The following is a 27,693-nucleotide window of genomic DNA, read 5'->3' on the forward strand; positions in this document are numbered from 1 at the left end:
CGTCACCCTTTTTAAAGCTGTTTTTTGATCTGGCACATACAGGTGCGCAAGAGCGAGGCAGGTGACGCTTCCGGGAATGGAGGCCAGAACACCTGAGAAGACCCTGCCCCGGTTTCCCGGGCACGGCGCACCAGCGCGGAGCTCGCCGTGGGGCGAGGAGGGGCGGAAGCTGACGGGGCTCCTGGCGGGAGCCGCTGCGGTGCCCCCGTGTAGCAACGCTTTCCGTGTGCCCCGCACCGGGGCTGCTGCGGAGCGCAACGCCGCGGCGGCGGGCAGGGCCGGGGCGGTGCTCGCCCCCTGAGGGCTGCCCTGCCCCGCCCCGCGCCCGCCCCGCTGGCAGCTCTCGGGGGAGGCGCTGTCCCTTCACCTACAAATACACTTCCCCGGGGCGAACGCAGAGCCCGGCAGGTTGCTCTTCCTTCGGGCGGTGACGTAGCTACGAGGAAGGGCGGGGGCGGCGGCTCCCCCGCGCCGCCCTTCCCGGGCCGGGTACGCCCCGCGCGGCACGAAGCCGCCGTCCCGCGGTAGGGCCGGCCATGGCGGCGGGCGGCAGCGGAGCTTTCCCTGGCGCCGCCGAGGTCGGGCCGTGGCGGCGTTTTGCCCCTGCTGCTGTCGCCGCCGCCCCTCGGCCCGGCCGTGCTGCCGAGCCCAGGTAATGGTCTCCCTGCCTGGCTTGAGGAGAGGCCGACGGCGGGCGTCGAGCGCGTAGCTGGGCTCTGCCCCCCGCAGCTGCCTGCCTGGCCTTTCTCGCCCTGTCCGTGGTGGGTGGTTTATTGTTTGTCCTTCTCCCGAGGTTCCTTTGGGAGGCCTCTTCCACCCGCCCCGACGGCTCCGTTTTCCAGCTGTAACCTTGCCGCAGCTGTGGCCCAGGCCCTCCTGGCCCTGGCCCTGTGGCGGGGGGATGCCTGTAGCGGTGACAGGGACCGCGGGCCTTTCCTGCTGTGCGGAAGGTTTAATGCCCTGTTTCCTGTCTGGGTAGTGGGGCTTAAACTTGGGTATGTGCTTGAGCTTAGAGGAGCTAGTGTAATAAGCAGTAGCCTGTCTACAAATCACTAGCTAGCTTAGTGGCTAATGTATATGTATGTTCAGGGTAGTTAGGCCTTTGTAATGAATGGGAGGATTTCATTGTGGAAGGTGTGATTAGCTTAGTTCCTAGAGTACAGGTTCAGCTTCCAAAAATGTAAAGCACCAGTCTTGGAAGCAAAATTGAGGAAGTATTTTTTTTTTTCTTCCTGCTAACCCATTTGTACAACCTTGAGTTTCATAGCTGTTTCATTCCCCCTGTTTTTTTAGCTTGTAAATGGAATGGATAATACCCACCTTTTAAAAAGACTTTGGAGTTGTTAGCAGAGGGAAAGAAAAACAGACTTCAAAATGTTACTGTCGTTTCTGTTTATCCCCCAGCTGTGCTTTCACTTTTGGAGGAGTAGACATGTTTTGTTACTACTTAAAACTTTCTCTATATTCTTTGAAATTGATTTGTTCCCTGACCAGCAAAAAAACAGTAGTCACGTTGTGAGTGATACAGGGTATGAAGGTGAAAATACTGGTACAAAACTCAGTCCCGCAAGTTGAAAGCTAATGAAATAGCAATTGAGGTTGTGTTTCTAAGCAAGAGCATCTCAGTTCTTACTAGAAGCCTAAAAAGGGGAGTAAATGCCATCATTGATTTTTAACTCAGCCAGGCAAGGTTTGTCAAGGTGGTGTAAAAGCATATTGTTAATACTAATTTCAAGTCTTAGTACACACAATACCTGAAAAATAGTTTATGCAATGGGTTTGCTGCTTGAGAATATTTCTGTTTTGGAAGATGCAAAAACTTAGTACTTTTTTTGAATTGAAGCTTATATAGGTTACAATAAATACTAAGTCAAAGTTTTCAAGGGGTGTGTAGGCAACATGTCACTTCAGAAATTCCTTCCCGGGATGAAGAGGGCAAGGAGCAGTTAAAACAGAGCAAGGAATGAATACAGGCAATGCAAGTTATGCTTGGACCAGGTGAAGTGTGTTGTAAAACTCCAGGATCCAGCTCCTGATCTGAATTATTCCTGTACCTGGAATCTGTGTAGTCATGACACTATAGGGTATGGCCAAACTAGGTATCTTTTGTGCTTTCAGCATAGGTACAGAACAGAATAGCCTGGGACGTGCTGCCCAGAAAGATACAGAAGGGGTAGTTCTGCTGCTGTTGAACATGATTTGTGCCTCTAAATCCCTTTAATAGCTTCCAGAAAATGCAGTTTGTTACAGCCTCATCTAATCATCTAAGTGTGCTTCTTAATAAGAGTAAAACATTTGCTTGACCTCCAGGATGTATTTGATATACAGTTACTTTTTTTGTGATTGTTAATTTTATTAGTCTTTCAGTGACTGGTACCCAAGCTGAAACGTGCATGTCTTTTTGTGTTATGTTTATAACAATTCCCAGTAAAACTTTAGGGATTTTTTTTTTTTTTTACATAGCACAGTTGATAATGTATGGCAGAGTTGTTATTTTCTTCTGATTTTTATTTTTGAGTATAAATCAATGTTAAATCAAGAGCAGTGTGTGTTAAATGTGCATGGTACCGGTGTACTTAAATATCAGATTATTATTTTTTTCCCTCAGCAGGGTTGGTTGGTTGATTAGAAACCCAGAGTTGGATTGGCCAGGTGTTGGAAAGTCAGCTGGCAATACAAACTCTCACTAATAGAGTATATGGGGAGTTCTGCCTGTTTGGTGGTATCAGTGGATGTGAAGTATAAGGATTTGATTAAGACTGAAACTCCATGTGAATATTTCTATGTGGTTTAATGATAGTATTTGTAATTACATCTTACAAAGTTCTTACTATCAGAAAACTTGGAAAAAATGTGTGGCCGGTTGGATTGCAAGATTTTGTGTTAGAAATATGCAAAGTTGCTTTCTTTAGTAAAAGTAATTTTGGTCCAAATTGTTATGTGTTAATGAGCAATAAAAACATTGATGCCCATCTTGCCTGTTGAACTAACACTTGTGGATTTATGAGTAAATTTAGCAGGGGAAAATCTGAAATGAGACTATACATTTGTTTCAAATATGATGCTGTTGTGTAGTTAAGGGAATTCTTTTTGAGCCTTGTCAGTTTTGAGGAAGTTTCAAGGTATTGTTTTATTTTATATCTTTTAATAGCTTAGCAAAGTTGGATGGATCAAAAATGTCTCTGGAGTGATGCTGCAAAACAGGAGATTAATCAGTGAGTTTGACTTACTGCAGGGGCCTATCTGGAGCTTGATTATGGTGGCTGCAGTGGTGCAGCTGTCTAATGTTAATAGATCTCTGTTGGATTCAGGCTGATGTGGTGATGCAACACTATTCCCTTCTGACTACTGCAAGAGATTAATTATAGGAGAGACACCTGTGAGTTTAAATCTGATAACTTCCTGATGTCAGGTATTTTAACTTGGAGATAATTGTTCAAATTTGTGAACTGATAATAGTAAGTTACCATATGATGTGTTCCTTGAATCTTGGCTCAGTTGAGACACGGCGTCTCGGTGTGCCGAATATGCATATTTATTCATTTTGTGATGATATGACTCCTAACAGCTTTTTATTTTTAGAAGTAGGTCAAGGAGCTTTTCTGCCAGGCCTGGGGAATGTTCTGGAACAGTAAATGCTGGAATTAAAAGTCTGTATTTGACACCTTCCATAAACCCAAGACCTAATATGTGTATTGAGAGGTGAGTATGTCTTTAGTTTAGGAATAAGAGTGGAAGACCCCTTGAAGACTATAAGCCATCTTTTGGCTGCTTACAATTACTGTGTTCGTACCTTGGAGGTTTCAATTTCAGATGTTCTGTGTTGAAAAATTTGCTTTCCTGGCCTACTTGGTGACTCTGTGTTGACCTAATGTTTTCTGGCATGGTTCTCCCTTGCCTCCTTTCCTAAGTTCACATGAAGTATGTAGGTTTTACAAGTCATATGAAGCCTTCAACAATTGCTTTGCAAATCATGGGCTGGGTTGAGAATAACAATTTTTATTCTATTACTTCAATAAAAGTCAGTTTGGAATTAAGCTTTGGATGTTTCTCTTCATGCTTGTTGCTTTGTATAGAGAGGCTTAGGATGGTGGAGTGGCATGAGGGGGTTGGAATAAAGTGGCTGCTGCATATTTGCTGTGAGGTAAATGTTTCCATTTGGCAGTGAAAGGGTACTTTTGATATAATCATGAGTTATTTTTTTGTTGAAAATTAGTTAATGCTTCTACAAGAAAATCTAAGAATATGTTACATGAAAGATTAACTTATTTTCTTTGTTTTCAACATTTTGTGGCTTCCCGTGTAATCGTTTCTCTGTTCTCCATTGGGTGGCCAGTTCAATACCTAATACTGTTAGTTTATTGTGAAAGACAAGAGAAAAAAGAAAAAACAACTCCTTTCAGCTTCATTCAAGGAAAATTAATATGGTCTGTTGAGAATTCTGAATCAAGCATATAATTTTAGCTAATATGCAGATTATAAAGGGATCATTTCCAAATTCTTGCTGGAATAAATGTACTAACTGCTTCGGGCTTACTGTGTTTCAGTTATTTTACATAATAACCATACAAGTTTTTGCATGGTTGCTTCTATGTTAGTGCAACTAAATTTTTGCGTTTTAATACAAACCTGGGAGTGTTGGCATTGTTACAATTCTATGCTTGAAAGCTATATGCTTCTGGAATAAAGTATTGTAAATCAGCAAGTGTTGTAAATGACACAGTAGTAAATGGACAAGAGGCACAGTTGAGGTATTGACTTTCACAGCACCATATATTTTCAGTGGTGATTTTGATGTTACCATACTCTCATGCTCCAAAATGTTAGTGCATAAAAAGCATGTTTTTTAATTTCTGTGCACTTACCAGATCCTACTTGAAGAGTATGAGGTTTCTGTCTGTTAATACAAAAATCACGGTGGCCTATCTCCAGGTTATGTTGTGCTTGTTGTACTTAGGCTAGCACCTGTATTTCAGGCAGCCTTACAGATGCACAGAAACATTAATGTTCTCAAGATGCCACTTAGCCCTTATTTTGAAATTCACTACATCTTTCTGTTGTAAATGAAAACCATATGACACCCCTAAACACATATAGTTTGAAGATTTTGATGAGGTAGGGTGTGATCTCAATGTTTTACCAGGACATTTCTGTCCTGGTGCATCCTGAGACCTGACACTACACTCAGGAGAGTGACTATACATGGTTTTGGCGAATGCTGGTGGTTATGAACTAAAAGTTAAAGTCATGGTACAAGCAGTGAGAAACTGAAGTTGAATGAGGTAGTTTCATGTCAAACTGGGTTAAAGTTAACAAAGTTTAATGAAAATGCAAATTGTAACTTTTCATGTAATTGTGCTGTGCCACTTGAATAGCTTGGTGTGAATTGCTTTAATTAATGTCTTCTATCGGAGACACAAATCAGAAACCAAACTGCATATTTACAAGCTGAGAGAAGTTTTGTTTTGCTCTGGTTTGGAATAAAAATTCTTTGCCATTGTCATTTCTGGAGTTTTCAGGCAAGTCTAACAGTATTTCTCTTTCTCTTGTTTTCCAGCATGCCATCAGAAATGCTGACGAAGATATTTTCCTATTTGGATGCTGTGTCCCTGTTGTCTGTTGGTTGTGTGAATAAGCACTTCTATCATTTAGCCAATGACAAGTAAGGAAGAGGGAAGCATGGGTACTAGTCTTAATCATGCAGCAGTTCAGTGTACCTGAGTTATGAGTCTTTCTAATTTAGTTTCACTGATGCCAGAGCAGTGATGCATGCACCTACTGGCAGTTACTGTGTTGGAAGCGTACTGCATAGCTCACAGTGCAACGTGTTGTATGGAATTCTAACTGTGCAAGCCCTGTTAAGTTTAATGGGGGTTACAAGGTGAAAACTCAATAGTGTGTTTTGAAATGTTGCTATTAACATTTATTTTGTTGTAAAATTTGCATATATTCGTTTGTATTCACATGCACCTGCACAAGCTTTTTTGATTTGGGCAATCCTTAGTGGTGTGTAGCTGATAGCTTTGTAGAATTGTCGTAGCTTTCATAATTTTGAAGTCCTGCTTGCTTAGCTCTTTCATCAGGTTTTTGCAGTGGGCTTGATTTAGTCAAGGAGTTTAATAATGGGTTTTATTTGCTGCTCTTTCTGTCGGATTTTGGTGGCTTCTAAATGGAAACAAAAGGGGCAAAGATAAATACTGGCATGGTTTTTTATAAGTGATTGCTTATACAGAGTTCACAAATTGCTCCTACCAGTATCATGACAATTTTGTGGAAGGATCAAGAGGAGAGACCTTGGTTGGTATGCAATATCTAGGATGTCTGTGTACCCTTTTATCCTAGGATTCTACTGCATTAGTGTTGTTTAAATGAGAAAATGTCTTCCTATGTAGGAAGTAGCTGCATCTGGTATTCATCCATTTCTTATTTATTTGACAGAGCTTGTACACTGAATCAATTAACACTGGCATTGACACCTTTAGAACTGATGAATTTAAAAGGAAGGCCACAATGAAAATTTTATTTTTTGAGGCTGTCAGCAAGTGCATGTAAATAAAAACTGTGTAGTTGACGCAAATTATGTATCTTAATATGTGTTTTCCACTTAAGGATAGTAATGTAGGATAAAATTGTGGCTGTTCAAGGGAAGCTGATTTGTCTGTCCCAGTCTCAACAATGTCTGTTTTCATTTTCTAATCTCAACAGAGATTACTGTATGTGCACAAATGGGATTTGAAGAAGAGATACTATCCCTTATCTAGGAGATTGACTGGTTCAGTGGGACCAGGTCAGTGCTCCCTGCTGGATTTCCACGGACCTTTTCGAGACTCTGAATCTTGCAGTGAATTAATAGAAGTTTTTAAGTGAAGTCCCTGCGTATCTCTGACAAATCTGATCTTTGTTTGTTAGGCGGAGTGTCTTTTTGGGGATATTTCTGTTGTTCTGGATTGACAGGATGCTATCCTTGATGCAACAGGGCCTTTCATTGTGATATATCTGTGCTGTCTAATGCAGTGCTTTGTTTTTGGACTCTTCACAGAATGTCTGCACTTTAGCAATTCCTTGGCACTGATGTCTTTAACGTAACTGTTGAAGGCAGGGAAATTTTTCTGACCCACCTTTCTGCACCCTCCTTGCCCCAGTGTGTGGTATTATTCCAGCCTTCCTGTCATGCAGTAGGGGAAGCTCGCATAGGTGGTCTGTCTGAAAGCCTGAGTATTTTGATCACCAGCAGAAAATGCCTGTATAGGAGGAAATGAGAAGCCAGAACACAGGGGAAGATCTTTTTGCCTGGCCCAGATGTTTTTGCTGTTGTGGTGAAGTGATGATTGACAGTGGTGCTTGTGTGATTCTGGCATTTGAGTTAGCAGTAAAAGCTTGGGTTGGCTTCTTTTAACAACATCTAATAGGCCTTGAGATTAACATTATACTTAACGCTTTGAAGCATGAATGGCGCATATTCTATGGAAGGGGCAAATGGTTCCCTGTTGGATGCCTTTTTGATTTGTCTGCCCTGAATTTTTTGAAAGTTTAGGGTGAAGGGGCAGTGATACCTCCCTAAATATTTGTTATTCCAAATCACTCTAGTTTTTCTCCTCTGCCTCCCTGCCCTGACTGAATTTTTGAGCTTCTGGAACTGATTTCTCATCTGGTTGCCTAATGTTGTTTTGGGAGAGGAAGAAGCAATATGTAACAGAATGAGGAAAAGGGTGGTGGATATTGGTGGCAAGTCTGTCTTCATTCAGCTTACATTGCCTGAGACTGTACCTTCAACGCGCAGGAAATGCCTGCTACTAATCCCTGTCTTTTCAGCGTCTTGCAGCCAGAGACTGAGTACCTGCCCTTGAAAGAAAGGATGTCTGTCTTGGGAAGGGATTTCTAGTTAGCAGGAGAGGTTATAGGAGGACATCTTACTGGACTTTTTAGGCTGAATAGGACCAGTTGGATGATGTGCAACTCAGTTTCCCCTAAAGATGGTGTATCAAGGACATCTCTGCTTTTATCATCCTGCAATTCTTAGCTGCTTTGGAGTTAAATGAGAAATTCTTCCCTCCATCAGAAATGTTCTATACTATCTGATAACTGGGTTGTCTTTTCTGGTCTCAAAATGGAAGTGTCGTAAGTCTTTGTTTTACTTGTGGGATTGTTCTTCATGTTTCCCCCCCCTCAATTTTGGTGAAAGGAAAGTCAGGAGCTCATGTTGACTATGAATCCCCCTTTACTAGTCATAGAGGCATATGGGTCTGTGTGTTTTTAAACAGCTTTGACTCGGAAAATATCAGTGGGAGATTATATATATATCTGCAGAGCAGCAGGCTGGAAGGTTTTTGCAGAATTCCTGAGTATGTTTCTATCGGTAACAAAGAGCTTGGCTCTCAGTATGTGGGGATTTATTCTCAGCAGCTGATGAAGTAAGAGTATTTTTCATGGCTAGGAGGCAGTGTGGGGTGGATTCAGTCCTTGAATGCTTTAATGCTTTAAGGAGGAGAAAAATGCATTACAAAGCATGTTAGCGTAAGTTTGCCTGGAGATGAGTGAGGACTGGTAAAGGTAGTCTTGCTGATAAATGGTAGAGAATTTCTCTTGAGAATTTGTTTCTGTTGCTATTAATTATCTTCAGCACAGTTACGTAGACTGTGGTTAGCACTTTAAAATTGGTAAACGTACTGGAAACCTTTATTTACAGATTGTTGTTTGAATTCTTGTAACCTCTTGTACTCAGTATTCCGTGAACTGTCCTAGAGGTACTGGAGTGTGGGAGGCAGAAAGGTGACCTCATATTTTTCCTAACAGGAAAGAGTTGAACCCATCATTCCTGTTGTGTGTTTCTTTGATGTCTTCAAGAAGACATGTCTTCTTCAAGCTCTTCAAAAGAGTGCAGAAGAGATTGATATGGCAGTGGTACTACCACTAAACATAAGTAAATGTCCTCCACCCTGCTTTGAGCTGCATCTGTGTGAGAAACTTGGAGTCCAGTTTGTCTCTGTTGAGTAAGAGGTATTAAAGAACTTTCCACTAGCTGATTTAGTGTGAGGAGAATGCATCATTGTTTTGGGGTGGAATTTTCAAAACTCACTGCTTAGCCTTAAGCAGTTTTCACTTAAGTCACTGAGTATGGCTGTGCTGGCTCAGAGCTTCAACCTGGATCCTGTATTTTCAGGAAGACAGGCAAGACTTACCTTTTCTTTGTTTCCTCACAATAGCTTTCTCTTGGATATCTACTGTTTTGTTTTGTTGTGTTTTAATCTGCTTCAGTGAGTGTCTGTGAAGGAAGTTTACCATATGGGGAAGGAGAGCTTTTTGAAAAGTGCATACTCTAGGCTGCTGTTGAGAGGTGTAAAACAGCGGGAAGTTCCTGATACCTGATGATCTTACTTTTTGGAGCACTAGTCGAACATTTTGTGTATATGTAATTGAGATGCTTATCAACCTTACTAGCATATTGTAAAAACTGACTGAATAACTTTTTCCCCCTCCTGTAGTAAAGCAGGAAGTCATTAAGTGGATCTTATTTGGTATGTATAATCCAGAACAAGAAATGTGTTCAGAGATTCCATATTCTTTGAGATAACCTAGTAAGCCCATGAGAAATGCTGGCATCTAGCATCTGTTGGTTCCTGAGCCTTCATGTTTGCACCAGGGAAACTGACCTCATATGACTTGTTGGAAGGTGAAAATGGGGAAAGTGTACAACTGCACCTTAGCATTTTTTGGACTAGTACCTAGGTGGCTATAATTTCTGGTCTTCTATAAACTTAGATTTAGATCGAGCCCAGTTTGCAGATAATCTAGGACTTTTTATTTTTCTGCTAACATGCTCAGGTAGCTGAGACATGCATATAATTAATATTTATTTATAATAAATATTTATATTTAATATAATATTAACATGCATATAGTTAAGTAACTATTCTTGCAATTTATATGATTTTCCTCTTTAAATTTATTTTCAGTGGAATCTGGCTGAAAATCTATTCAAGTTGTTTTCAACCAAAAAGGACAATTCGGGAAATGAAGTCTGAACAGACAGAAACTGTTTCCTTGGGCTGTACTGTTCTACATGATAGAAAACCTGGGTACTGGAAGAAAGAATACATCTTCAAACAAATAGCTGCTGTCAAAACTAGAGTAATGCAACTTGTTAAACCTGTAGATTCTTATACAGGTGTTCCATGTAAAGCCAAAGAAGCTATAAAGTAAGAAATACCTTGTCACAGATTATTTTTTTTACTTGTTTACTTGAGAACAATGTACAGAGTATGAACAGCTTTGGAAATGCTGGGAGGGATATGGAAATGTGTATCATAATGAGAAGGAACAATGATAGTTTATAATGACCTAGCCTGAGAAACATAAATAGCAGGTAATAGAAATTTAAAAATTCTGTTGGAAGCATATAAGTTTTGTCACTTGGAGAATTTTTTTTTTTAAACATTTCTCTCCCCTCTCAATTTCTAAATAACAGAGCTTCTGGCTTGAGTTGGATAATTGTTCTAAAGGACAAAAATGGAAAGGAACACGTAATGGAGAAGGCAGACCTATCATTTAAAGACACATCTGTTGCTATACTTTGGTATGGTACAAATTGGCCATGCTTAGACATCCTGTCAACCATAAAACTATTCGGACTTATGCCATTGCTTCCTGACCAAAGCAGAGCTCCCAGGAAGAATGGGTGAGTTTTTTACAGAGGATTTTTGAGGGTTTTTTGGTGTAACTGGTTGATTATGTGGCTGTAGGAGCTATCTAACCTTGGTTTGACTTAACAAGTTTCTCCTTTCTTAGAAAGCCTCTCTGTAGCGTTTCTTCCAAAGTGTATGTCCTTCTCTTCATTGGTAGAATTTTTAAGCAATAAATAGTTATAATCCAGCAAGCAATGATGTTAATTCATAAGTTAATGTCACTTCTAGCATGCAAGACACAGACTGATAGGTCCTGCTTTGGAAAGTTGAATCTGAGGCATAGATACAAATAAACAAAACAAACATGTAAATCTAGCAGAATTTAATGTGAGACATTTAGATTGGAACAGTTAATCAATGTTTAGATGGCTGCAATTGGGTAATCTATGTTACTAATGTTTATTTTTTCCTGTCTGATAGGTGTGTATGTGAATTTAGGGAACTTGGTGTTTGACTGTGTGAACAATAGAAGTATGTGCATATAAAAAAAAAAAAATTAGTCCACAGCACAATGTGTGATAGCTGTTGTTCTGTAAATTAAGTACATACAATATTTTTCTGGCATTATATTCTGAGAAAAGATGTTTAATTTAGAAGTGTGTATTTGAGGTATGTATGTACTTTGTTGCTGTCAAGGGATTTTCCATATGCCTGTGTCCTATGAGTCATTTTAGTATATGCAGTATCACCTATATGCTTCTTACACAAAACCCCTTGCAGCAGAGCTCTGAAAAGAGAGAATTGTTTTTCACTTACAAAATGGTGGTTCCTCAAGCAGAAGCGAATTATTTGCCTAAAAAACCCCCAACAAACCAAAACCGAAATCAAGAGAAGCCTTTTGTGTAAAGTCAGCTGAACAAGTCTTGCAGTTAAATTATGTGGGAAATGTAGTTGTTTTACCAAGATGATGATTCATATATAGAAAATAGTAAAAGAAAACTTGCAGGCAGTTAGTGTATTTGTTTCACAGAATTGTTAGTTGTTAGAGCTTGTGAATACACATGAATGTAATGATTTCGCTAATACCAGAATGTTAAGACTATAAGGAGCTAGTGGAGGGACTTTGGGAAAGTCCCTTTGTTTATACCAGCTTGATTTACTTAAAGATGGAAAGGGTTGATGTCCCATCCCTGCCCCAAATCTTACAGTTCAAGGTAATGCATCAGTTGCTATCTTCCTAATAGTGTATAATGGTAGGTGATACTACTGTGATACTATTGGGGTATCTAGGAACAGTTTTGAATACAGTAAGAGCTTAAAGTCTGCAAAGGGTTTTAGAAAGCATTATTTCTCCATTCCGAAAAGGTAACGCAGACACTGCTTTCTGCTCTTCTTTATGCATCATTAGCCAGTAAGAACACCTGTGAACTATGCACTTCTTGTTAAAGGGTATTATGTAGCTAAATCGTTTTAATTACAGGCAAAATCTAGAAATAATTTTCTAAAAGCTTCTGTTGGAGGAAGCTTTCTGGTTTTAATTTATTATATGTACAGTTTGACCCTTTCCTTGGAATTTTGCTTCTGTGGAGGAAGAGTTTACCTTCTTAATAGCTTGCTTCATACTGAAAACTGTTCAGTGATCCAATCTAATACCAACATAGTATTAAAAGCAAATTATAAAGCAATTCTGTGGCTATTTTGGAAATATTGGGCAAGCATTTCATTTTTTCTTTTAAGTGGTATATCAAGCCACCCTATGGTGGCTTTTGTTTCTTTTCTTGTTAGGTGTTGAGATCCTGCTAGTATGCCGTATTTGGAAGTAAAGTTTACGACTGTGTGTGCTGTGCCGAATGCTTTCAAAGCAGTTTTCATCATGTGTTGTTGGTCAGACTAAAGAGTTAAAGATGAAATTAGGCTGAACTTTCACAAAAATAAGGAGACATAGTCTTGTTGCTGTATTTCGTATGTTCTTTTCAAAGACCTCGTCGACGTTCCTTCATTGCTGAGTACCATCTTGCTAACCTGACTGAAAGTAGTGTAGCAATTGGTGCTGATAAACTTGTCCAGCTCTTCAGCCTGAATCCAGGGCTCCTAGTAGGAGTTTGGAAGGTAAGATAACATTTTCTTTCAGTACTTTAGTATGACTTGAAGAATCAGATTCTTTTGCCTTGTAGTTTGGAGTTTTTGGAGTGTTTGGGGCTTTGGGGATTTTTTTTTCATCTTAATTTAGTCTTTGGATTTTGAAAGAACTTGTTCACATTAACAACAGAAAAATCCAGGTGGGGACAGCTAGTTGATGAATGATTATATTCTCAAGAGCTGTGGCAGGAGTGTCTGTAATTTTCAAAAAATCAACTTAAAAGAACAGTTATGTGACAGATACCGTACTGATCTTTTTTGTTTGTTCTGTTGTATTTATTTTACAGTCTTCACATGCCAAAGTTTGATATCCTAAAGACGTTTTAAATAGAACAGTTTGAGGAGAGGTGTGCTTCTTCCCCCAACTCATGCCTTGCCCGGTTGCCATTGCTCGAAGTGATGAATTCCCACAAGGCAGCTTTGCTAGTAGTTTCCTTTAATTTACATCACTAGACAGTCATATCCTGCTGCAGCTGTAGGAATGCTGTAAATGGGGCCCTTTCAGGGATATTCAGTTCTTGGTATTAAGTGTCTAAGTGAAGTGGCTAGCTTCTGTATGCTGTGTGTAGCGATGAATGTCTTTCAAGAACAGTGTGGAACACTGGAAATAGGCTTCCAGAGCACCTAACCATATGCAACTTCAGACAGACACCAAGGTCGCAGTGTGTATTGAAGTACAAGGATCTAGATTCCTTTAGAGCAGAAGTCTACTTCAGATGTTCTGCTTTTGGGCTGAATTCAGAGGTGGCAGCCCTTTCTTCCTCCCCCAGCTATGTTAATGACATAGACCTACATTGGCACTGGCAAGGGACTTCCCTCAGGGACTCTGGGAACAGTTGCTCTAAGCTGCATCTCATTTTCAGCTGGAAACTTTGGCTACCTCAGTGTGCACAATCACCAGAATTGTTTAAACGACAGAAGGGATATATGTTTCACCCTTTACTTAAAAGGGTCCATTTTCTAGAAGTCTTGAGACTGGCTGACCTACATGAGCCTATTATGGGTTGTCTCAATCTATGAAAAGCTCCAATAAGTGAGTAGCCATTTCATTTTTATCTTCAGAAGTTCAGTAGATTGGTGTTCCAGTGTTGTTGTATCTGGTCTTGCTAGCACATTACCCCTTACCATGCTTGGAAGGAAAACTCTTTCAGCACCTGGAAATGGTTCAATTGTAACTACATTTCACAGAGTTTTGAAGCATAGTGTGCCTCAGTCTACTGTATTTTTCCTGCTTAATTTTTTCTGAACAGCTGTTCTTATTGTCTCTGTGGGCAGAGTAATGTTAGGCAGTTATCCGTAGATGGGTGTAATATTGCAGATGCTACACACCTTGTTTTTTCACACATAGCTCAGCTGTGTAACAGAAGTTGTTGATGCTAGTAGTTTTGACAACCAAGGACAGATTATGTGGGCCTTCTGGTATTTGAATAGAGAAAGACTGTATGTGATTCGTAAATTTTTGTCATTGTATTTTTTATAGCTGTAATTTTGCACTACAAAAGTACAGGCGTAGCTAAAAGAAAAATATTAAATATCAAGTAGAAGTTACAACTTTGTTTGGTAACCCAGAGAGATGAAAACAATAGTTGCCTGCTTTTAAGGACAGTAATAAACTGCTGGCAGTGAGTAATGTTGCTATTGACTTCCATGTTTGCAAATGTAGGACTTAAATGCATTTTTCTTGGGGGGGTGAGGAGCTCAAATCCTAGCAGTTTGTCTTCTTGTAGTAAATAGATACCGTTACCTCTGTCTAATTCTCACACTGAGCTCTGAAATTTTCTTTGAGCTATATAGGCCTATAGAAAGAGTGGCTTATCAGTACGTGATCTGGTGAAGACATCTGGCATTTTACTTTGAAATTCAGTGTTTCTTTTGAATAGCTCTGTATTCCTCACTGATGTTAGTCCTCTTTGCTGGTAGTTCCTTAAATATGAGCGTAAGCTTGCTGTTTAGGTGTTTAGTTGCTGGGAGTAAGCTGACCCTTTGTAGATGTCCATTTTAAAGTGGTAGGTAGAAGCTAGAGAAGCATGGATTGCGGCGGATAACTTTTGCCCTGGCATAGCTATTTTCCTTTCCCTTTCCCCATAATATAGAGATGCTGTGATCTTTTACAAACATTCTGTACTCTTGTGAAAAGACAGTGGCAGTTATAGGAGTCTTAAGTGTTAAAGTAAACCATTATTAACATTATTACGGTAACTGCCAGAGTAATAAGCACCAGCATTGTCTATCAATTTTAACGCCTAGGAAGACCTTGTGGGGAAAAAATATTCTAGATGAAAACACATCTACTTTAATTAAATTTTCAGGACAAAAATGAAATTGCTTTTGTTCTGGTGAGTCTTCATTATCATCAACTTCTTGAGAGAAGCACTTTGGGTTCTGCTACTGTGTAAGTGTTGGTTTCTCCTTTGTGGTTAATAAAGGTAACCTTTTGAATAATGTCTGTGAGTTTTACAGTTAAAATTGGCTTCTGGTTAGAAGTTTATATTTAGGCAGTAATTATTTTTGTTTAATATAAACAATAGTAACTTTATACAAAGTTGTAGAAGTATTTTCATACTAAAATGTTGCCATTGTTATGATATTAAGGAGACAATTTAGTCACAAGTGTACTAGTGCTTGATGTATTGAGCAAGTTCAAAGTATAGTGCCCATATGTTCTTCCTTTTCACAAGTACTTTTTAATTCCTTCTTCCTATCTGAAAGACCTAGAAAAGAGGGAGACATTTGAGGCAGTAGGAAAATAATCTTCAGCTGTGTAAGAGGGGAGAGAAAAATTCTAGTCAACTGGTAAGGTGCCTGCATTTATCTTTCAGTCCTATTGAAAAACTAGGTGAATTTCCTGTGAAGTGTCTGTGTATATTGCAGTGTATGATATAATATCTGTTTATACACTGTAAATTGTTTTAAAAGTTTTTTAGCTTTAGAGGATGATTCTGGGGATTTATTTTCCCTCCAGCTTACCTCCTCAGCTTTCTGCTCAGATACTGTTGTATCTACTGCTAGTCTTATGTGCCTTCTATAACTCAGTATAGCTCTTTTCACACAGAAGGTGAAGCTTAACACTGTCTCTCTTGCTACCAAATAGGATGCTATGTAGAAGCTGCTCAGTTGCCTCAGGGGTTTGGGCTCTTATGCTCATTTGTGTGTGGTAGTTTATCTTCTACGTTAAACACAGACACAATTATTCATTAACTGCTATTCCAGATAAGTCCGTAGCTAGTTGGCTTTAAATTTATTTTTTTGTATGTATATGTGTGTATGTGTAAACAAGTCCATATTTTTGAGTTTAACAGATGTACCTTTTAAAGTTGACTGCCATATTCTCTGCGTTTGGCTAGGCTGGCTAGCTGATTAGAGGTATTAGACAGCTGAAAAGAAATATGATGAACTAAGATGTTTGATTTTCAAAAACATTAGTAAAGAAGAGAAGTTGTATCTTCTAATAATTTTTTTCCCCTTCTTACAACCTCTCCTAAGATGATAGTCTCAGTGTAAGGCTATTTAGCATATCTCTTTCTATTAAGTAATTCCCACTTGCTTAATTCTGTTGTTGTTTTTTTTTAAGTCAATATGACCCTCCACCTAGTGAACCTGGATTGGATGATGTGGATCCAGAATATGGACTGCATGGCTACAATATGCATCTAGATATCCATGGTGGAAGCTGTACCTACCTGTGTGAAACATTCAGGAGCCTCTTCTGCAGAAGAGGTAGAATTGACAGAACAGTAACGTCTGTTTTTAAAATGATCCCTGCTGTTATGTTTTCTCTATTATATTCAATATCTCTGTTTTAAAAATCCATTTCAATTTCTCTCCTTAAGAGTAAGCTATCTTTTTGTTCGTTGTGTGGTTTTTTAATATCTGCATGGTGTGTTGTACGGTGTCATAAGCTTGCTCTATATGAAAGTCTATCTGCTGTTACATTGACACAGTGTCAGGCCTGAGATAGTAAATTCTGCAGATTGTCAGGATATTTTTGTTTAGCTCAGTGCTGAGTTAGTAATGCAGTGGCACAGTTTTTGGTGCAGGTTGATACTCATTCCACTTGTATACTATAAGAGAGAGTGATTTTGTCCTCATAAAGTTTGGAGACCTTTTCCAGTAAAATTCTTCTCAAATATACTTTAGGTGCATTGGCATATTAATTATTTAAATATACTTGTAAAAGATACTGTGAAGTTTAAGATTTATAGCTTATGTTTAGGCTAACTTAAGGTTGCCTATTCTGACATTATTTCATTGTGTAATAAAAAAATTTGGTGACTGTTTTTAACTGCTAGTTTTTTTCAGTTCTTAGCATTTCTTTTAATGAGACATGATTGACTGTCCTTGCTGTTCATGTACAGCCCGATTTCATAATTGTAGTAGAGTTTTGCAAAATATATGGGCAATCTCTCTTGACTTAACTTCACACAACCTGGCCTACAGCTACACAGCTGTCTTTCTGTCAGCAGAGACAGATTTAAAACATTAAACTTCAAATTAAACAATTAAAATCAAACACTGCAGTATTTTTCTGGTAACAGTACTGATGAGCTTTCTGTTGATTTCAGAAAATACTGTTTTTGAAGACAGTAGAGGGCACTGTTATCAGGCTTCAGTGCTTTTACAGTGTTAGAACAAATTCCCCTAGGACAATTTTTTTTTTTTTTTAATTTGTCTTTGACTTCAGGAACTGTCGTTTGGACTGTAGCCTTGTGCACAGTGTAGAGTGTTTTAGTCCTCTGAATTTGGAACATGCATGTTTCCAGATTCCCAAAAAGCTCCAAGTTTAAAATAGAGTAATAGGGTAAAACTTCAGTGAAATTCTATCCGTGTAGAAACTCTCCTGAGGTATTTGTTCAATACAGAAGTCCTCTTTATATCCTCTTTTTTTTTTTTTCCTGCTGCAAATTGGCCAGAGGGTTGGGGGTTTGGGTGTTTTGTTTTTTGAAAATTTTTTTTTTTCAGTTGGATGTCATGCTTTGTGTTCTAAAATGGTAATTGTATGCTCCTAGCAATACAGTTGTACAAGAGAAAGCAGTATGTGGCACACTTTCTTTGTTGATACCCCTTTTTTGCCACTTAGAAGCTACTTCTGTTAAAGATTAAGCTGATGTTTATGCAAATTGTAGCAAATGTCCAGGAGCTACAGTCACGATGCCATCTCCCTTTGCTAGTTAGAGAATCTGTTTTATGGTCACGAGTGTTTTCTGAAATGTTTTGTTTTTATGTCCTTTAGCAGTATGACAGCAGCTAGATTCTGCTCTCACAGGACATCAGCCAGCTGAAGCCATGGTTGTGCAGGCAATAAGCTCATTTGTCATCTAGTCTCTTCCATGTACTTGAACAATAATTCCTTCCTGAAAATGCTTGATTTCTTCTATAATTGCTGTTCAAAAATGATATAGTGAGACAGCTTATGGCTGTCTGCTGTCACGTATCTTTGTGGTAATTTGTTGTTCACTCTGCTTTTGCTGCTAAACACGATGTTTCTGAATGTGGCCAAAAGTGTAGGTTTATCCAAGCTGGTTGTATTTAATGGTTTGCACTTTGGTTTTAGGCTCTGTTCTAATGATACTGTTTGTCCCATTTTTCTGGGAGGGCTCTGAAGCATCAGACATAGTAAGAAGTCTTGCTATTTGTTAAAATTCTCTACTGATCCAAATTTATTTTAAATTATGGATGTGACGTGACAATGACGCTTTTCACGACCTGAGACACAGATCAGTTGTCTGCTGTTATCCTGGGGTTTTATATATTTGTTTCCATTAGGAAGCTGTAGACACTGCTAGGTTAACAATGCCCATTTGTTAATCTGCAGAATAACCAAATTATTTGTTCACATTTATTTTTATTTTTGTCTCCTTTTATTAGTGTTTATTAATGTTGTCTTTCATTTTGCTGCTTTATTTTTAATTCTTTCTGCAAAATTCTTAACATTAGATTACAGACGTTACATTGCAGTTCATTGAACCAAGTGGATGGAGTATATATGGCTTCAGATCTTTTTTTTTTTTTTCCCTGTTAATAATACTTGCACTGCAGTAACTAACTGTTTTGCCACTCTGTTTTGGTTGCTTTTTAGCATTTTATTTTATACTTCCTTCCATTTAAACAGAATTGGTAATATGGTCTTGTTGACAGATACTGTAGGGTGAATACGCTAAATACTTTCAAATTTAATTTGAAAGTATTAGAAAACTTTTCTTGTTTTCAGGAAGTTGTGACAGGCTTTCCATATGACTCATAGAAGCCATGAATAGTACATCTAGCTTTTTAATAAACATTCTTGAAATATGTTTACCTAGGTTATCAATTTTTTAAAGCATAGCTTTGTAGCCATGTGGTGGTCTAAGCTTTGACTTCTCAGCGTTACTCCTTGCTGATGTGTTGGCCTGGCAAAATATTAAGGGTCGTTTCTGTGTGTTTAGAACTTTTTCAAGATTTGTTTGTAAACCATGGCATCATGTATTTGACATGGTTTTGCTTGACCTTGATGATGAATTTGTGAGTTTAAATGACTGTTTCGGCATGGTAAGGGTAGTTGTTGCCACCAGAATTAGTGTTAAGCACAGTCTTCCCTGTCAAAATAACAATCAAATTGCAACTTGCAACAAAGGCTTGATTAGCAAGGCAGACTTGCTTGGCTTTTAGCTAAAACAAGTGCCTTTGAACTATTAAGCTATTTGTTTGTTTCCTCTGAGATCTGTCTAAATGATATATGTTCTCTATGTTGGTACTCCCTTTATTTGGAAATACTTGTTCCCTGTAACCTATACTGATTAAAAGGTTGCTTTGCTGCTATATGTGTTGTGCATAAACTCTGGACTAGATACTGTAAGGGAATAATGAAAAAATTCTAGATGAGACTGTAGAAAGCCCTGTCCAGTTTGCTCCCTCTGTGGTTCCCTTGGTATGTTTAACATAGCTTGCTCTGCCCTTTAATTTTCTTTTGTCATGTGATTGGGATGAGGAAGATGAGATTTCAGTACTTAGCACTTTGTGCTTCTTGCTAATTTCTAGGCATACTTCTTTCTTCCGGATATGAGGACTGCAACAGAGCTTTTATAATTTTAAAAAAAAATTATAAAGACTGGATTAACTAACCCATGGATAATAAACTTTGAGATTACTGATCTGTGTCACTTATTTCCATTCTGGCTTAAAGTTAAGAAATAACTGCAATAGGGGATTTATAACTTATACCTTAGCCTGGTGACCCATCTGGTAGTGCACCAGTTCATGTTATTAATGCCATGCAATACCAGTGGTGTCCTGGGCTTCAGTAATTTATTACCAGTATGCTTTTTACAGTCTGTTTTTATTCCATTTCTTTTGAATGAGTGAAAGGAGTAACTCCTTCCATTCAAATCTGAATTGCAGGTAACTGAGTGGTCCTTTGGAAAAAAATGCTTGTTGACTGATGTTGTTTAAAGTCTCTTGTATAAAAGCTCAACTTTAAATGCAGGCTTTCAGTGTTCACTCAGTAAAGCTTGACTGTTTATCTGAAATACTTCTGTTTTGAATGAAATCTTGTAATTGGCTTTGATTTACTGAGGTTTGTAACTGAACTGTTCGGGTAGGTATCAACTTGATAGCCTTTTTTTGCAGTTTGAGCTGGATCCTGAAATTGAATTCTGCTTACATTTTCCTCTGTGAGTTCTCTGGGACTTCACTGGAAGGACAGTGGGTGTCACTGTCTGGAGTGATGCATTTTCTTTCAACCATATAAAGTATTTCCTGGGCATAGTTGTGTTGGTTTCACTGTATTCGCACTTCTGTTCCAGATTGTGTCTGTACGGAAAAACCTGCTGCTTCTGTCCTCTATCATGTGTTGGACTGCTTCCTCCACACAGTAAGCGTTCTTTCACTCCCTGCTTGTGAGTGATGTCTTTCCAGCATTGATTTATGGCCAGGCATCTCTTGAGAGTTGCTTGGCCCCATGGTACCAATTTGGAGGTTTCTGGCTTCTCTGGTAGACTGTGGGCTCTCTTTCTGTCACTTTGCCTCCAGCTGTCTGCTTTCAGCAGCCACCAGGCAAAGGCTTTTGCGGCTCCTGCACACAAGCTTTAGCTTTTTAACCTAAAGCTAGCCTTTCTCATGTTGCTTTTTCTGTCTGCAGTCTCATGCCGGTGCTACTTGGGATTGATTGAAGAACCACAGGCAAAACATTTCTCTTCTTTCACTTTTGCCATTTGCATCTTAAACCTTTACAAGCCCCTTCAGTTATCAGCTTACCATCCAGGCCCTGCTACTGGATTGGGACAGTATTTTCCAGGGAATTCTTTCTCTCCCTTCCGGTCTGTCTCTTCAAAGTGCTAGATACTTCTGTTCTGGGTGTTTTTGTTTGTTTGCCGTTTTTGTTTTGGTTTCTTTTCTTCTTTTCTTTGAGGTCTCTAGCGCTTCTGTTTGGTTATTTTTTCTTTTTTAAGAGAGTATCCCTTGTTCAAGGGTATTTGTTTAAGGGAAGTCCTAGTCAGAAATCTGCTTGTGTCACAATGTGGTGCACTTCTTTTTTTTTTGTGTGTGTGTAGTCAGAGATCCTGTTTGTTATAATATCCGCCAATTATAATTAGACTTTTGGGCTCCCTGGTTAACTTTAGCCTTCTGATAGTAAGGGAAAAAGGAACAACTAAAAGGAACAATTAAAATATGTTTATCTTTTCTGGGGGGAGAGGAAGACATACCAAAGAAATAGGGTTGTGTGTAATAATAAGATAACACCCACTCCCCCACCCCCCAACAAACAAACAAACAAAAAACCCCAAACCCCCCCCCCCCCCAACCCCCAAACCAAAACACCCCACCCCCCACCCCCCCACCTTAATAATTCTGTCAAAAAAATGAAAGTGAGCTTTGGTAAACTATTTATAAAATTAACAAATCCATAACGTAAAAACTTGATTCAAATCAAGGAATAATGCTTGTCAGTTTAAATGCTGCGATATCCTTTTCAGGGAGGACTGACAGTTATCCCTGTACCCTGTTGTGTAAGATTGAGTTACCTCAATGTGGGGATGTGTGTGGGTATCTCATAATTTATTTCATGTGTTATGTGCTGAGCTTGACTTTTGGGGAGTGGGCAGTGATGGAGGCACTGGTGGCATGAAACAAATATTGAACGTGAAATTTACTCCTGCATCCTTGCTTAAGTCTTTTAGGTGCAATTCAGATTTTTATACTCAAATATACCAAATTTTTTTAGCTGCTGCTTCTACTGTGGATCACAGAATCAAAGTCCTGCACTACAACTTAAATTCTCTATAATGTGCTTGATACCTAGCTTTTGTCAAGGTTCCTTATTGGAGAGTGGAAGGAAACTAAAGACATGGAGAGAAGCAGGGAGCATCTTTACAGTGTACTTGGGCTTAGTTTCATTTGTAGTAATGTTATATATTATTAATATCTTCAGGTGACGTTGCAAATGGATATTTGAGGCTCACAGTCATAAGTTTCAAGGATAATACGAAGCACTTGCCTCTTATTGGGACACTTGGCTTATCCTGGGAAACAGATGTATTTAAAGGCAATGTAAAGGTCAGTCAAAATATTGTTTCCAGAAATGCTTATCTCAAAATAGGATTATATTTATACATCCTAAATATACTAATTTAAATGTTTTTGTTGCAAATATGATGTGAATTATGAGAAAAAAAAGTTTTGTCCTTTCTGTCTTAGAGTCTAGATTGCATGATAGAGCCATTATGCATGTGTGATGACTCTAGTGCTTTCTACTTAGCAAAGATGCTGTGACAAACCAGCAGTGTTTGGAAATGCTGGGCAAAAAATTTGGTGCAGATGTGCTGTTTGTGGGGGCTTTTGATTTTGTATTTTCTACAGACAATAAGTCTTGAACTCCTGGGGAAATACTGTGCAGTTTTGTTGTAGCATATGTGTGCAATGAAAGTTAGAAACTCATGGAGAATATTAAAATGTCAATGGGCACAGGCAGTAATTACAGTCCGCATTCATGCAATCAGCACCTAGCTCGAGTCATGTACATGGGTCAGCTGGATTAACTGTGTTTTAGAGGAATTCTCACTTGTTCTCTTATATAAAACTCCTAAAATAATTATTTTAAAGTTTGAGAGTGGTTCTGTAGATTTTGCAATAGGGTGAAGGCACATATTTTTAAATGTACATCAGCTACATGAATATTTCAGAGGTACCAAAAATTCTGATAAATGTAACTTAAGCACTACTGAAAAATGATCTGGTTCAACACTTGATTTCAATTTTGGCACTTACTTTGGAAAAAAATAAATAATGAAACTAGTTTTTTCTGCTAATCCTGCATAAGTGTGGAGTGGAATACAGAGTGGTAACATACTGTTTTGCTCATAGACATTCATGTACTTGTTGTATAGTTTGCACTGTCAGTCAGCTTTCCTTTGCAATGAGAAATATAAAATATATCTTAAAACTTAGTAATCTACTAGTTTTTTTTGGGAACATCAACTATGCTTGAGCTTGGATTATAGTTTCCATTCATAGCAATTTTTTTTCTTCAAATTCCTTGTTTGCATAGTGACAAGTTTGCTCATTGCCTTTTTTTTTTTTTGTACTAAGCTTTTTTGAGTTGGGTGTTTGTTTTCAAAAGAACAACAAATCCTTCCCTTATGTCTTTTATTAAAAGTATTATATGTTGGGTAATAAGGAATACAAGCTAACAAGAAAATGTTATTGAGGCAGTTGTTTGGTGTCTTTATTAATTGCCATGAATGTTCATTGAGAACCACAATGACTAATAGTTGCTTTTTTGAGGCTTCTGAAAAGTTTTAGACTTATATTGTGTATCCCATTAATTTTGTTAGAACTGTTTGCATGCTTAAAGTTAGTGGGATCTTAGCACATCATTACAGAATATGCTTCATTTGTGTGAAAAGCATACAATAGGAGGTAGGAAATCTTGCTGTTGAGTTAGGCAGCTATCAGAAAATTAAGACTCCAGGGAGACCTTATTGCAGCCTTTCCATATATAAAGGGGGTTTATAAGAAAGACTGAGGGATACTTTTTACCAAGGCCTGTAGTGACAAGACAAGGCACAACAGTTTCAAACTGAAAGAGGGTACATTTAAATTGGACATGAGGAAAAATTTTGGTTTTTTACCATGAGGGTGGTGAGGCACTGGAACATGTTGCCCAGAGAAGTTGTGGATGCCCCGCCACTGGAAATGTTCAAGGTCAGGTTGGATGAAGCTGTGAGCAACCTAATCTAGTGGAAGGTAGGGATGGACTAGATGATCTTTAAAGGTCCCTTCCAGTCCAAACCAATCCATGATTCTATATGATTTATGGCTGCTTGGCAGGATTTTTCTTCCATGAAAATAATCATGAGTAACAAATAAAAAATCCGGGAAATTAACTGTCAGAGGGAAGAGAGCTATGGCTGTAGTCTTTAGTTTAGCTCTGTCCTATGTGCTTACAGCATAAGTTATAGTGAATATTTGTTTCTAGGAAAAAATAAATAATGTCAATTATTTATTTATTTTTTTTTAAACCCTTGTTTTGTGGTGAGAGATTGCACATGTCAACACATAGCTCTGGGTAGAATTCAATTTGGCTTTTAACATAAATCTCTCAAACGCTTAAAGCAAGTGAAGGCCAAATAAAATCAGCCACAGCAGCAGAACATGCCACTGCCTTGATTTTATTTGAATTTTGTCCAATACTCTAAGGAAAAAAAACCCCAAAACAACCCAAAACTTTTTTTGGCATTTCTGGGTATTTTTTAAAAAAAAATTAATTGCTGAAGTACATATAGTTAGAAGTACATGGGAACTGCACCCCAACGCTCTAGGCCACCCTGCTTTACTTTTCATAATTGGCCTTTGATATGCAAAACGTCAAACCAGAAAATAGCAATTCTTTCTTGTTTCAAGTAAATTTATAGCTCATATGTTACTAAATGATAATCAGATTTGGTTTGAATTTTGTGTTTTCATCACAGACTACAGTAACAAACTTAGGAAAACTCTATGTATCACATTACCTCATGTTTGTGCCATCTGTTCTGCATTGTTTGGCAGAAGTACAGTAATAGTGAAAGAAATGTTAAAACAACAGAAGTACAACTATGTAGTGCAGTGAAATAAAGCATTTCAAATTATTTTTTTGGCATGAAATATGTGATGTTGGTTTGTTTATGCTTTTGGAGCATAGTGTACTCCTGGAAGTAATGCACATATACAGCATAATTAAGATAATATGATTCATTTAGTGATTCAGAACTCATGAGCATAGGTAGCAGCTGATATTAATGACAACAAACAGCCCATATGCTTTTAAGGCCTGTATGAAACCACCAGTTTGCAAGTGCCCAAGAATTGGCATCCTGACTTTAGCATTATAAAATGATGTAATTGTGTAGTGTTCTAAAGAAATATTTTCAAGAATTTTTAAAAGGAAGAATTATTTGGAAGGTAGAAAGATCTATTAATATTACCTTTTTGGAAACTGAAGCTCGCAGCCATTCAAAAAGTGCTGTACAACTTTCATTCACAGCTGGCATATAAGGGTAACTGTTGTGTGTGCACACTGCCTTGAGGGTGGTCTTTTTGAATATCTTTGCAAACATTGCTGCTTTCATACAGGTTTAGCTCTGGAGTTTAAACTTAACTTTCTCTCATATTGAAAGGACTATCATAATTTGAATGGTAAGGTCAGTAATAATAGAGAAACACAGCTGTTAAAGGCTTAAAAACCTGAAGAAACAATGCCTGATTTAGATTGGTAGTGCTTTGATGTTTCCTACAGACAGTTTTTGATGTCTGTAGGAAACCAGCTGTATTTGTTGTAGTAAGTATTTGTTGCTTTGTAGTAGTCAGTGGAGCACTACCAATTGAATTTTGAGTTTTTAACCTTCATACCAAAAATGGCTCTCTGAACCCTTGATATTTCTCCTAAAATTAGGGACAGATCTATTTACTGTGCCATAGCATACAGAAGGAATCTGTTCTGCTTGTGTTTGTAGGACTGCTGTGTGATGGATGTTACTCTCTTGGATGAAATTGGAAGGCCCTTCTGGTGTTTCAGTGCCCCAGTCTGCATGGAACTGTCTTCCAAGGCATCCAGCCTTTTTGACTACATGGGTCATATCTATACCATAGACTATGCAGATTCAGAGGGTAAAGTCTGTGTTGAATTGGTGTGGTTGGAAGAAACCAAGGAGTATTTTATAGTCAATTTGGTGCTTTATATAAGCACCAAAAAGGTAAATAACTGGTATGGAACAAATTACTGACTGACTTGGGTCGCTGATTTCCTTGCTCTAAAAAAACCCCACCAACCAACACTTAAACCCCACACTAAACTTTTTGTGCTTAAATTTGATGCCAGTGGGCAAGACTGTTTCTGCAAATTTTTCAGTAACAAGTGCAATTGTATAATTATTTGGCATTGGAGAGATTGAAGAGATGTTTTGATATAAATGAGAGTTTTTTCTTCTGTTGAACATCACATGGTTAGTCTGTTTCTGGTACTGGTATATTAAAATTACTTTTAGGAATCTCTTTCTTTATAGATACTACTTTACTGTGGTTAACAAATAGCCTCTTGTGGGAGCCATACTGTGAAGACACCTTACCTTATGCAAGCTACGTTGTTTTTGAGAACATTGACTTTTATGCCTAGTATTAAAACAGCATGTGTTCCGTTTCCTTCTGATTTGTTAATGTTATTGGTAAATAAAAGGTTTTGACAGGTTTTGTTAAATGCATAAATACTTCACTTAAATATATGCTATTAGAGGATTTAAAAGGTAGATGGGGAAGTTGCAGACCTGAACAATATGGTAATTAAGGCATTTGCTGGAAAATATCATCATTTCTATTATGAAATTTCTTTAAACTCCCGTTTGTTCTGTTTTCCCATGTTCTAACCTTCTGTCTGATAGACCTATGAATAAGTGTCCCAATTACCAGCACAGCTGAGCTGATGTCTTTCTGTTGTTTTGGAAACAATACATATCTGAGACTGTATATCTAACAATAAGTGTTCATATAAAAATTGAGTGTATGTCTCTGGTCTTCCAGGTTCCTTGAAGTAACTTTAGGACCAAATCTTCTACTGTCTGTATAAAAAAATATAATAAAATGACATGATGTTGGGACACAGGTGTCATCACATAGCATGTTACAAACTACAGCAAATTTGTGTAGTTTCACATTACCCTTAAGAAAAAAGCACAACTATATTGTTGACCTCTGTGACTTTATTATGATAGTGATTTCCTTAAAAATAACTGCTCTCTGTTCTTTAAGTACATTAATTGATTAATGCAAGCAATGTTTATGTGTAAGCACTTGCGGTATAGTAAATACGGTAGGAGATCTGTACTACAGCGATAGGGTTGTTTCTTAATGTAACTTTCAAAGATAATAAAGTCAAGGCTGATTCAGTTCTAGTTTAACTTGTATATAACCTTACCTAACGAAGGAATGGAAACATTTCTGGGTTTGGTGGTTAGCCACTGTAACAAGCATGATCGGCTGCATTTTGTCTCCTTTTATATTCACTGCTGATGGTGACTGGGATCCCTTGAAGTAATATAAATGTTTTATCAAGTGGACTGGGTGTGATGAGTGCCAGAACAACAAGCACTGAAATTCTTGCCGCACAGAAAAGCGGCCAGGCAAGATTATCTTTTGCTTGAAGTTAGACGTAAGTGGTGGCTCAGTCCCAAAGTTCTCTTAGTTGCCCTCACTGCTAAGCCTGTAAATGAAGATGTAGAATTATTCTGGCTGCCTTGATCCTTTGAGATGTGCAAGTATGTTCTTTGATCTGCTTTGAATCTGCCAGTCAGTGGGCACTCAGCAGCCATAAAATTGTAGAAGTTCTGTCCCTGCTCATTCTAGCTGAATTTTTGCTGCATTTCCAATGTTGGTTGGTTGTACTTCCTTTTCTTTAAAAAGAAATTTCAATTTCTAAAGCATTTGACTG

General features: G+C 38.3%; 1 protein-coding gene across 3 annotated transcripts; it reads left to right on the forward strand.

The window, feature by feature from the left end:
- Positions 1-46: 46 nt before the first annotated feature.
- Positions 47-27,151, forward strand: FBXO15 (F-box protein 15). Of its 3 annotated transcripts, none has more exons than XM_040587046.1 (10): positions 47-652; positions 3,583-3,702; positions 5,558-5,662; positions 9,954-10,196; positions 10,466-10,675; positions 12,602-12,731; positions 15,071-15,153; positions 16,333-16,478; positions 22,165-22,289; positions 25,727-27,151. In XM_040587046.1, exons 1-10 carry the CDS (start codon positions 537-539, stop codon positions 25,994-25,996), a joined length of 1,548 nt encoding a protein of 515 aa, XP_040442980.1. In that variant the 5' UTR covers positions 47-536; the 3' UTR covers positions 25,997-27,151. The 3 variants fall into 3 exon arrangements, with proteins under 3 accessions (XP_040442980.1, XP_040442983.1, XP_040442982.1); XM_040587048.1 differs by lacking the exon at positions 47-652 and adding an exon at positions 660-3,379; XM_040587049.1 differs by lacking the exon at positions 9,954-10,196.
- Positions 27,152-27,693: the final 542 nt, after the last annotated feature.

The sequence above is a fragment of the Falco naumanni genome, chromosome 3, assembly GCF_017639655.2.
Source record: "Falco naumanni isolate bFalNau1 chromosome 3, bFalNau1.pat, whole genome shotgun sequence".
In the NCBI taxonomy this organism is placed as follows: Eukaryota; Metazoa; Chordata; class Aves; order Falconiformes; family Falconidae; genus Falco; species Falco naumanni.